Here is a 12,672-nt window from a genome sequence, read left to right as displayed (position 1 = left end):
CGAGAGGTAAGAAAACACAATTAAACTCTAAACGATTACCGGACGATATCCAATACTTTACGTTTAAACTGATTTTGTTCCGTTCTGTGGATGTAAGTCATTTTTCACAACATTAGTAATTCGGCGTCCTGAGACAGAGTCGTGTACAGTTTTCTTTGTGGAAGTGCTGCATTGCAGTTTCTCTTCAACTCGTCAAAACCGCCGAGAGAGCCCCTCGGTCCCCCGGAACGCGACCGGAATTAAGCGAAATTACTGACGGACTAATATAACTGATAAGAGAGTCCTCAAGAGAGGAAGAAACGGAATAAGTCTCCATCATAAAAAGAGAGAGCGAGAGAGAGTCAAGTGGATTAATTAACGTGAGTGGATGATTTGGTTTCTCTTTTCTTGCTGGATGGGATTTTCTGATATCTTTGTGCTCTGAACATCCCAGAGAGAGTTAGAGGATTTTTTTTTTAAAGTATATTTTTAAACCCAGTCTCAACAATAAAGAGAAAGACAAAAGAATAGAGACAACAGACATCCTAACTGAGAGATATACAACCAGATAGTCACATTAACGACAGAGAGACTGATCTGCAGTGTGCTGTTAGAGAGCTGGGAAGCTTTCCTGGACCCTAGGCAGTGGAAACTGCCCAGCCAGAGAGGGGGAGGGGGGAAGAGTGTAAGAAAGAGAGAGGAAACAGAGATATACAACCAGATAGACACATTAAAGACAGAGAAGGAGGGAAAGGTAGAAAGATAGATCCCCAGAGAGAGGAAAGAGAGACAGAGGGATAGAGAGGGAGAGAGAAGAAGCAGAAAGCTGGGAGCCATGCGGAGGACAGGGGTAGGTGTCTGTGGTGGAGCAGCGGTCTCCTGCTCGGTTACGCTAACTGGACCGGGGGAGTTGTTCCACCTCCTAGTCCTTCTCCTACTAACGATGACTCAGCTCCCGGTCGCTGACTCGGCACTCCGTTACCGGGTGGCTGAGGAGGGCCCAGCAGACGTCATGATCGGTAATGTGGCTGCCGACCTCGGCCTGTCCGCGGGCACCGGCTCCGGAGATGTCACATTCGCCCTAGAGAGCGGCTCGGAGTTCTTCAAGATTGATAACGTTACCGGGGAGCTGACTACCGGGCAGCGGAGGATTGACCGGGAGAAGCTGGCCCAGTGTCAGATGATCTTCGATGAGAACGAGTGTTTCCTGGACTTCGAAGTGTCTGTGATTGGTCCACTCCAGAGTTGGGTGGATCTCTTTGAGGGCCGTGTGGTCATCACCGACATCAACGACAACACTCCCTCGTTTCCGTCGTCGGTGCTGACATTATCTGTCGAGGAGAACCGTCCAATAGGCACGCTGTATCTGTTACCCACAGCGACGGATCGCGACTTCGGGCGCAACGGGATTGATCGTTATGAGTTGATTCAAGATGGTAGCTCTTCCGGGTCGGCGGGGTCAGGGTCGGGGTCAGCGAGGAGAGCAGCCGGTGGGCCTATAGGAAGAGCGGATGGAACAGGAGGAGGAAACGCAGGAGGAGGGGATAGGAGGAGAGGAGCAGTGGATAACAACGGAGGAGGAGGAGGTGCAGGAGGAGGTGTGAGGAGCAGTGTGTTTGAGCTCCAGGTCGCCGACACGCCCGACGGCGAGAAGCAACCACAGCTGATCGTGAAAGGCCCTCTGGACCGTGAAGCACGCGACTCCTATGAGCTGGTTCTACGGGTCCGGGACGGTGGGAACCCTCCTCGCTCTTCCCAGGCACTCCTCCGCGTCGCCATCACCGATGTCAACGACAACAGGTAAGATGAAAACGTAGTCTAGTGAAAAGCATGAGCTGAGGCACACCCATAAATGTTAGTAGAGGTGCTGACTAATGGAGAGTAAACTGTCTAAAAAGTAGGATTGGTTTACCCATTAAACTAAAGAGCTGGAATAGTAGCATCAGCGTAGAGAAACACTAGCACAATTAGCATAGAGAACCACTAGCTAAATTAGCATAGAGCACAACTGGCTGAATTAGCATAGAGCACCACTAGCTAAATTAGCATAGAGCACCACTGGCTAAATTAGTATAAAGCACCACTAGCTAAATTAGGTTGAAAAGCACAAGCAATGTTATCTTCTGAATACATGGTATTTGTTTTATTTCTTTATCGACAACAGCCCACGCTTCGAGAGAGCCATCTATGAGGCTGAGATGGCGGAGAATGCGCCTCCCGGAACCCCCGTCCTCCAGGTGCGCGCTTCGGACCGCGATGTCGGCGTCAACGGACAGGTGGAGTACGTCTTCGGCGCTGCCACGGAATCTGTCCGCCGTCTTCTCCGACTGGACGAGGCTACCGGTTGGCTGAGCGTCCTACACAGGATTGACCGGGAGGAAGTGGCCCAGTTACGGTTCACTGTCACGGCGAGGGATCGCGGTCAGCCGCCACGCACCGACCGGACGACCGTAGTCCTGGTGGTCCGGGATGAGAACGACAACGTTCCGGTCGTGGAGATCAGGAAGATCGGACGGATTCTGGTGAGGGACGGAGTGGCGCTGGTACCGGAGAATGTTCTGGTGGACACACCGGTGGCACTGGTTCAGGTGTCAGACCGTGACCAGGGGGAGAACGGGGCGGTAACGTGTACGGTGGTCGGGGATGTACCGTTCACCCTGAAACCGGCGGGAGAGACGGCGCTCCTGCCGCTGCCCGCGGATGACGCCTTCGACAGGTGAGATGAAAACACTTCCAGTCCATATTGATCTGTTTACAGTTGATTTTATTTTCATTTTTAAAGTCATATTCAGAGTGTTCCAGCACGGCGCACCGAGAGGCTGAAATACTATTGGCGCATCAACGTACAGCACCATAATATAAACCTGACAGCTAGCTACGTTTAGTTGAAAATCACTAAAATCACATACACAATATATCTACATTTGAGCCATATAAATTCAAAATGTTCGATATTTAGATTTTTCAATGTAACTCTCCTTCCACAGCAGGAAGTAATTATATTTATTCATTTCTTTGTAATTTTTTAATATTAATATTTAACTTTGTTTCCTCAGAAACCGTAAGAAGTATTTCCTCCACACGTCGGCCCTGTTGGATTACGAGGCCACTAAAGAGTACAGCGTGACCATCGTGGCAGTCGACTCTGGTTCCCCCTCTCTCTCCAGCAACAGCTCTCTCATGGTCAGGGTAGTCGACATCAACGACCACACTCCTACCTTCGCCCAGGCCGTGGTCGAGGTCCACTTTGCCGAGAACAACCAACCAGGAGAGCGTGTGGTCACTGTGGTTGCGGCAGATGCCGATTCCGGCAAAAATGCAGAGATTGCATATTCATTGGATCCGTCCGTTAATGGCCTGTTCTATATTGATGCTGATAATGGGGATATCCGTGCGACGGGGGTTCTGGACCGGGAGGTCAGGGAGAGATATGAGTTCCAGGTGATCGCCAGGGATAAGGGATTCCCCTCGCTGCAGGGGTCGGCTACGGTGGTAATCATGGTCACCGACCGCAACGACAATGCTCCGAAGTTCGTCCAGGAAGTGTTCACGTTCTACGTGAAGGAGAACCTCCTTGCCAACAGCCCAGTCGGCATGGTAACAGTAACAGACGCGGATGAGGGTGAGAACGCGGAGCTGAGTCTTTTCGTAGAGATGAACGAAGAAGAAGGAGAAGAGGTGGAGGGAGGAGGAGGGGAGAAGAACAAGGGAGTAGGAGAGGAGGGAGGAGGAAGAGGTGAAGAAACGTTCTCCATAGAGAACAACACCGGGACGATCTTCTCCTCCGTGTCCTTTGACCGGGAACGCCGCTCCACCTACACCTTCCGCGTCCGGGCCGTCGACGGCGGAGCTCCGCCTCGCTCCGCCACGGCGACAGTCTCCCTCATCGTAACTGATGAGAACGACAACGCCCCCTCCGTGACCTCACCCACCAACGAATCCTACACCCTCCTCCCCCCCGGCCTCCTCCACCCGGACCATCGTCAGAACCGTGGCCGCCTCGGACTCTGACTTTGGCCGCAACGCTGACCTGCGCTTCTCCCTGGTAGGAGGGAACCCCTTCAGGCTGTTTGAGATCGGCCTGGCCAGTGGAGTGATCACCGTGGCAGAGCCCCTAGAGAGGAGACACAGGGGGCTGCATCGCCTGGTGGTCAGGGTCAACGACAGTGGAGAGCCATCGCTCTGCGCCACCGCGCTGGTCCACGTCTTCATCAACGAGAGTCTGGTCAACGCTACACTGGTGGATGCACAGGTAATTATGGATATGACTTCTGTCCTAAATGACACCCTATTCCCTATGAAGTGCACTACTTTTGACCAGCCGCCCCATTGACTCTGGTCAAATGTAGTGCACTGTGAAGGGAATAGGGTGCCATTTGAGACACGTACGTACTGTACATGCATACCTCTACTCTATTCCATTCTGACTTTGGTGACATTGAGTCCGTTTGTTAAGGCCCTACTGTTCTATACAGGCTATATATACACTTCTCCTGCTCAGTAGCTTAGAACGGGCCAATGCAATGCACCAGCCTATAATGGAATGGTAGGGATCAATTAGAACAACTTAGAATGGAACAGTAGAACAAATGAAAATGGAATTCTAGAATGGAACAAATTAGAATTGAACAATAGAATGGAATAAATTAGAATGGAACAATAGATTGGAATAATGGAATGGGGCCGCTCAGAGTGGGACATCGTTTCATCTTTTAATAAGAACAGTGTAGACCAGACCAGAGCAATAGAGGGCAGACAAATGGACGGATCGAATCAACATATTATCACACTTCATTCAACTGCTCAAAGGGCTTGATGATTTGTTCATTAGTTTGATCAGGTGTGCTAGTGTTGGGATAGAATAAAGAAGTGTAAGTTAGGGAGGAGTTGACACATGAAAGTGCGGTCCAGAGTTTCTCCTGGTACAGGAAAACTCCTGGCTATGAAGAAACATTTCCATCTAGTTTCTCATTGGCCAACTTGTGACTCCTACTGATAAAAAAAACGAGTTGAGTCATTTTCTGCTGCGTTGCCATTTCATTCACTAATCACTTTGGCATCCTTCCACTCTCTCTCTCTCTCTCTCTCTCACACACACACACACACACACACACACACACACACACACACACACACACACACACACACACACACACACACCTCCCTTTGGCATTATTCCGCTGTCACACACACACACACACAAACACACACACACACACACACACACACACCTCCCTTTGGCATTATTCCGCTGTCACACACACACACACACACACACACACCCCTTTGGCATCATTCCACTGTCAGAGAGAATTCCTTATGCGATGGAGGCAGTAACACAAGCATTTCACTGCTTGTGAGATAACGTCTGCATATCTGTGTCCGTGACCAATAACCTCTGATTGGATATCCTCCTAGTCCATTATTGTATATTGAGAGCTGTGCTCTGCTGGGCTGTTCCAGTCAAACTAAACTGTCTATGGTGTAATGTCGAGGAGTTCTAGATTACAACATGCTTCCACACATTGCAATCCATTGTTCCATAGAATCATTCTGTCATTCCATTGTGTTCTGGTCCACTCTACCATTCTATTGCAATCAAATGTCTGGTTCTAAGCCGGGGCTTTTCATGTCCAGTTCTTTTCGTTGCAACTGAACCTGTCCCAGGCATAACTCTGTGCCCTTGTTATAGGCTTCAACTTGGACCTGGAGTTCTCCTTAGTTTTCAGCCATAACAAGGGCCCAGGGTGTTTCATATTTAGGTCACAAGGTAATGAATAACTCCTGGCCCTAAAGATACACCGCTAGCTAAAGCTACACCGCTAACTAAAGCTACACCGCTAGCTAAAGCTACACCGCTAGCTAAAGCTACACCGCTAGCTAAAGCAGCACCGCTAACTAAAGCAGCACCGCTAACTAAAGCTGCACCGCTAACTAAAGCTACACCGCTAACTAAAGCTACACCGCTAACTAAAGCTGCACCGCTAACTAAAGCTGCACCGCTAACTAAAGCAGCACCGCTAACTAAAGCTACACCGCTAACTAAAGCTGCACCGCTAACTAAAGCTGCACCGCTAACTAAATCAGCACGGCTAACTAAAGCTGCACCGCTAACTAAATCAGCACCGCTAACTAAAGCTACACTGCTAACTAAAGCTACACCGCTAACTAAAGCTACACCGCTAACTAAAGCTGCACCGCTAGCTATCCATTGCATCGATATCAAGAGAGGCACAGCACTACCTGCAGAGTGTAACGGTTCTGGTGTTTAAAGCTAAGCAGTACAAACCTTGGTGCAGCAGAGTGGAAAACTCCTGGGGGAGCTGGGGAGGGAGGGAGGGAGGGAGTGAGAGAGAGATGTGTCAGGATGGATGATGAGGCACTGCTAGACCTAAAGTGGTAGTGCTGCATTCTCCTGTTGAACACTTACAAGGAGACACACACACACACATGCCGCATATACATACACCTAGCATGCACACATACACACACATAGCAGAGACACACACACACACCCACACACTGTGTGCTAGAGGCATGCTCAGCAGAATGTGAATGGGACAGAAGAAGACTGCAGAACAGCGGAGAACAGAACAGAGCAGAGAAGAACGAAGGAAAACAGAACAGAGGGGAACAGAACAGAGAACGGAGGAGAACAGAGAACGGAGGAGAACAGAGAACAGAGGAGAACAGAAAAGAGGAGGACTGAGAACAGAAATCAGAGGAGAACAAATCAGAGGAGAACAGAGGAGAAAGGAGAACAGAGGAGAAAGGAGAACAGAGGAAAACAGAGGGGAACAGAACAGAGCAGAACAGTGGACATCAGAGAACAGATGAGAACAGAGGGGAACAGAACAGAGGGGAACAGAACAGAGGGGAACAGAGAACAGAGGGGAACAGAGAACAGAGGGGAACAGAGAACAGAGGGGAACAGAGAACAGAGGAGAACAGAACAGAGAAGAATAGAGGGGAACAGAGAACAGAGAATAACAGAACAGATGAGAACAGAACAAAGGAGAAAGAACAGAGAAGAACAGAGGGGAACAGTGGGGAACAGAAGAGGAGAATGGATGAGAACAGAGGAGAACAGAGAACAGAGGAAAACAGAGGGGAACAGAACAGAGGACATCAGAAGAGAACAGAGAAGAACATTGAACACAGGATAACATATGAGAACATAGGAGAACAGAACAGAGGAGAACAGAACAGAACAGAGGAGAACAGAATGGAGAACAGAGCAGAGAACAGATGAGAACAGAACTGAGAACAGGGGAGAGCAGAGGAGAACGGAGAACAGAGGAGCACAGAACAGAGGAGAACAGAAAAGAGGAGGACTGAGAACAGGGGAGAACAAATCAGAGGAGAACAGAGGAGAAAGGAGAACAAAGGAGAACAGAGGAGAACAGAGAACAGAGGAGAAAGGAGAACAAAACAAAGGAGAAGAGAACAGAGGAGAACAAAGGAGAAAGGAGAACAAAACAGAGGAGAACAGAAGAGAACAGAGGAGAACAGAGGAGAAAGTAGAACAGAACAAAGGAGAACAGAGGAGAACAGTGAAAAGAGGAGAACAGAGGAGAACAGAGGAGAACAGAGGAGAACAGAGGAGAACAGAGGAGAAAGGAGAACAAAACAAAGGAGAACAGAAGAGAACAGAAGAGAACAGAGGAGAAAGTAGAACAGAACAAAGGAGAACAGAGGAGAACAGAGGAGAACAGAGGAGAACAGAGGAGAACAGAGGAGAAAGTAGAACAGAACAAAGGAGAACAGAGGAGAACAGAGGAGAAAGTAGAACAGAACAAAGGAGAACAGTGAAAAGAGGAGAACAGAACCAGGCAACAGAATAACAATATAATGGAACAGAGAAGAGGGTTAGGGTTAGTGGAACCAATGAATGGAACCAATGCAATAGAATCTACTAAGACAATAGAAAGTTAGCCTAACCAAGTCCATTCAACGATATCAATGTATTACATTTATTTAGCCAGGATAGTCCACTCCATAACAGACGCCACTGTTTTCCAGGGATTCTTTTTTTAAACGTTATTTACTGAATGTAATACAGTGAAACAACTGAACAGTCAAACCAACCACTGTTATAAACTCATGAACCAATACAATAGAATCTACTAAGACAATGTGATGTATTGTATTGTAAAACAATAGAGCAGGACCTCAGTGTGACTTGGGCAAATAGCTTTTTTAACTGTGTTACGTTAACTTCCAAATTAAACCTCTTGAACAAAAGAGAGATGGGATAATGTGTGAATCTTATATTGAGTGTTGTAGGGATAATGTGTGAATCTTATATTGAGTGATGTAGGGATAATGTGTGAATCTTATATTGAGTGTTGTAGGGATAATGTGTGAATGTTATATTGAGTGTTGTAGGGATAATATTTTAATCTTATATTGAGTGTTTTAGGGATAATGTGTGATTGTAATTTTGAGTGTTGTAGGGATAATGTGTGAATCTTATATTGAGTGTTGTAGGGATAATGTGTGAATGTCATATTGAGTGTTGTAGGGATAATGTGTGAATGTCATATTGAGTGTTGTAGGGATAATGTGTGAATGTTATATTGAGTGTTGTAGGGATAATGTGTGAATGTTATATTGAGTGTTGTAGGGATAATGTGTGAATGCTGTAGATCTGGAGTGCTACTTTGTCAGACTGATTGTGCAGATAGTAGTGAAAAGCAGCGTCAGCGATGCAGATAATAATGTAATACTATATTATATACATTATTAACATGTGATTCAAGTTTTCTATTTAATGGAACATAAAATAGGATTCAAATGTCCTACTTATCATTTACACACAGACGCACAGACACACACCACACACACAGACACCACACACCACACACCACACACCACACACACACACACACACACACACACACACACACACACACACACACACACACACACACACACACACACACACACACCACTCAATGGGAAGAGGATATTTTATGATTGTAATTCCCAGCCTTAACAGCACAAAATAGACCATTGATTTAGACCTTAAAATGTGTATCTAGTGTGTGTGTGTATGTGTGCGTGTGTGTGTGTGTGTGTGTGTGTGTGTGTGTGTCTAATGGGCCTCTCCGTATGTAGCTACTGTGTATTGATTGTCTATATTGTGATGACAGAATCTATGCTGCACTACGACCATCCTGTATCCTAACTACCCTGATTGACCCTGTTACACACACACACACACACACACACACACACACACACACACACACACACACACACACACACACACACACACACACACACACACACACACACACACGCCTATCCTAACTCACTGCTCTGATTGACCCCATTTCCATCTGTTGGGTCTCTAACCAGTACTCACAGTGTACCATCACCATGTCTCTAACCAGTACTGACCTTACCATGTCTCTAACCAGTACTGACCTTACCATGTCTCTAACCAGTACTGACCTTACCATGTCTCTAACCAGTACTGACCTTACCATGTCTCTAACCAGTACTGACCTTACCATGTCCCTAACCAGTACTGACCTTACCATGTCTCTAACCAGTACTGACCTTACCATGTCTCTAACCAGTACTGACCTTACCATGTCTCTAACCAGTACTGACCTTACCATGTCTCTAACCAGTACTGACCTTACCATGTCTCTAACCAGTACTGACCTTACCATGTCTCTAACCAGTACTGACCTTACCATGTCCCTAACCAGTACTGACCTTACCATGTCTCTGACCAGTAATGACTTCACCATACCATATTACCACCATACCATATTACCACCATACCATATTATCACCATACCATATTACCACCATACCATATTACCACCATACCATATTATAACCATACTGAGGGACCTCACCATACCATATTACCACCATACCATATTACCACCATACCGTATTACCACCATACCATATTATCACCATACCATATTACCACCATACCATATTACCACCATACCATATTATAACCATACTGAGGGACCTCACCATACCATATTACCACCATACCATATTACCACCATACCATATTACCACCCTACTGAGGTACCAATTCTATATGTATTGCGATTCTCATGATACGTTTTCATGGAAATAAAAGTGCTGAAAATATGTCTCACTCTGTAAAAAGAAGATGGAGAACAAGCTATAGGATGAACAATACTGTAATTTTGGCACATTTACAGCCAACTAGCTACAGCCGGACTAGCTACAGCCGACTAGGTACAGCCGACTAGGTACAGCCGGACTAGGTACAGTCGGACTAGCTACAGCCGACTAGGTACAGCCGGACTAGGTACAGCCGGACTAGGTACAGCCGGACTAGGTACAGTCGGACTAGCTACAGCCGACTAGCTACAGCCGGACTAGGTACAGCCAACTAGCTACAGCCAACTAGCTACAGCCGACTAGCTACAGCAGACTAGCTACAGCCGACTAGCTACAGCCGACTAGCTACAGCAGACTAGCTACAGCCGACTAGCTACAGCCGGACTAGGTACAGCCGGACTAGCTACAGCCGACTAGCTACAGCAGACTAGCTACAGCAGACTAGCTACAGCCGACTAGCTACAGCCGGACTAGGTACAGCCGACTAGCTACAGCCGACTAGCTACAGCCGACTAGCTACAGCCGGACTAGCTACAGCCGGACTAGGTACAGCCGACTAGGTGCAGCCGGACTAGCTACAGCCGGACTAGCTACAGCCGGACTAGCTACAGCAGACTAGTTACAGCCAACTAGGTACAGCCAACTTGCTACAGCCGACTAGCTACAGCCGACTAGCTACAGCCGACTAGGTACAGCCAACTAGGTACAGCCAACTAGCTACAGCCGACTAGCTACAGCTGACTAGCTACAACCGACTAGCTACAGCCGGACTAGCTACAGCCGCCGACTAATGCTACCTAGCATTTTATTTAATTTTCTATATATTATTTTTACAAATCGATACTTGAAGTCAGATATTGATATAATATAGTCCGAAATTATATCTTGATATGTAAATGTATGATTTTCTCCCCCTCTATCTCTGGGTGTCTTGTAGTCTACTCACTCTTATAATGCAAAACGCAGTAACTACGTAATTGTTTTTACTGCAAAATCTGACTTCAAAGTATTTTTCTGTCTAGACAGACTCCATGATATGTTCTGATCAACTGCCTTGTTCTTGTGTCAGGAAACTAAATAGCACATTCATCAGATAATATACCTGCCCATCACAGCAGATCAAAGATCTTTGATCAAATTGGTAGTTACTGCGTTTTGCCTTTGTAGGGCAGAGTAGTGATTTACAGTGTCTGCTTTTCTCTACATAAACCCTGGAATTATTTTATATCCCCTCCCACCCACCACCCCTCTCTCTAGGTGGCTCGCAGTCTGGCCGCCCCTCTCTACCTGGACATCGCGGGCGACCCCGACAGCGAGCGAGCATTGGGGAAACAGCGCCTCTCGGTAGCCATCGGTGTCCTGGCGGGCGCCGCCGCAGTCATCCTGGTCATCCTCCTAGTGGTGATGGCCCGCCAGTGCGGCGCCCAGGGCAAGAACGGATATGAGGCCGGGAAGAAGGAACCAGAGGAGGATTTCTTTAGCCCTCAACCGGCCGTGCCACAAACCAGGGGAGGGACGTTGGACCGCGGACGGAAGCCCCGCAGGGACAAACGGAACGGAGGCGCCGGAGGAGCCGGAGCCGGTAATAAAACTGAACGGCCACTCTACAGCGGCATCGTCACGGTCAACGGGCTCCGTCGCCACGGCAACGACCACCACATCGCCAACATCGACGATGACGACGAGGACGTGAGCAGCGCCAGCGAGAGGTTGGCGGCGAGGTACTGCGCGGTGGACGGAGACCCCGGGAGCCCACGCATGGGCGCCAGGCATCACCAGTCGAGCCCAGATCTGGCCAGGCATTATAAGTCAAGCTCGCCGCTCCCCGCGGTACACCTCCAGCCCTACAGCCCCCCAGCCGAGGGGAAAAAGCACCAGGCCGTACAGGAGCTGCCCCCCTCTAACACCTTCGTGGGGTCTGGAGGGTCCAGTGGTAGTGGTGGAAGTGGGAACGCTGATGCCATGTCTCTGGGGTCAGACCAGTGTTCTGAGTATGGATCCCAAACGGGGAATAAGTACAGCAAACAGGTAGGACTGATTCAGTTATTCTACTGACACAAACTGAACCGAGCTGAACTGGGCTGGCCTGGTTACTCATCCACCACAGTTGACTGACTAGTGGCGGTGATAATAGGACTGACTAGTGGTGGTGATAATAGGACTGACTGGTGGTGGTGATAATAGGACTGACTGGTGATAATAGGACTGACTGGTGGTGGTGATAATAGGACTGACTGGTGATAATAGGACTGACTGGTGGTGGTGATAATAGGACTGACTGGTGGTGGTGATAATAGGACTGACTGGTGATAATATGACTGACTGGTGGTGATAATAGGACTGACTGGTGATAATAGGACTGACTGGCGATAATAGGACTGACTAGTGGTGGTGATAATAGGACTGACTGGTGGTGATAATAGGACTGACTAGTGGTGGTGATAATAGGACTGACTAGTGGTGGTGATAATAAGACTGACTGGTGATAATAGGACTGACTGGTGGTGATAATAGGACTGACTGGCGATAATAGGACTGACTAGTGGTGGTGATAATAGGACTGACTGG

General features: G+C 47.9%; 1 protein-coding gene across 1 annotated transcript; it reads left to right on the top strand.

The window, feature by feature from the left end:
* Positions 1-12,132, top strand: LOC115182844 (protocadherin-7-like; the record flags this gene model as incomplete). Its single annotated transcript, XM_029744255.1, is given in 5 exon segments — positions 1-1,779; positions 2,144-2,695; positions 3,036-3,933; positions 3,935-4,231; positions 11,362-12,132. Coding segments are annotated over 5 exon segments (3,483 nt in total), but the record flags the coding sequence as incomplete, so codon positions are not given.
* Positions 12,133-12,672: the final 540 nt, after the last annotated feature.

This window comes from Salmo trutta, unplaced genomic scaffold, assembly GCF_901001165.1.
Source record: "Salmo trutta unplaced genomic scaffold, fSalTru1.1, whole genome shotgun sequence".
In the NCBI taxonomy this organism is placed as follows: Eukaryota; Metazoa; Chordata; class Actinopteri; order Salmoniformes; family Salmonidae; genus Salmo; species Salmo trutta.
The sequence above is the reverse complement of the archived record's forward strand: the minus strand, read 5'-3'. Positions and strand labels throughout refer to the sequence as shown.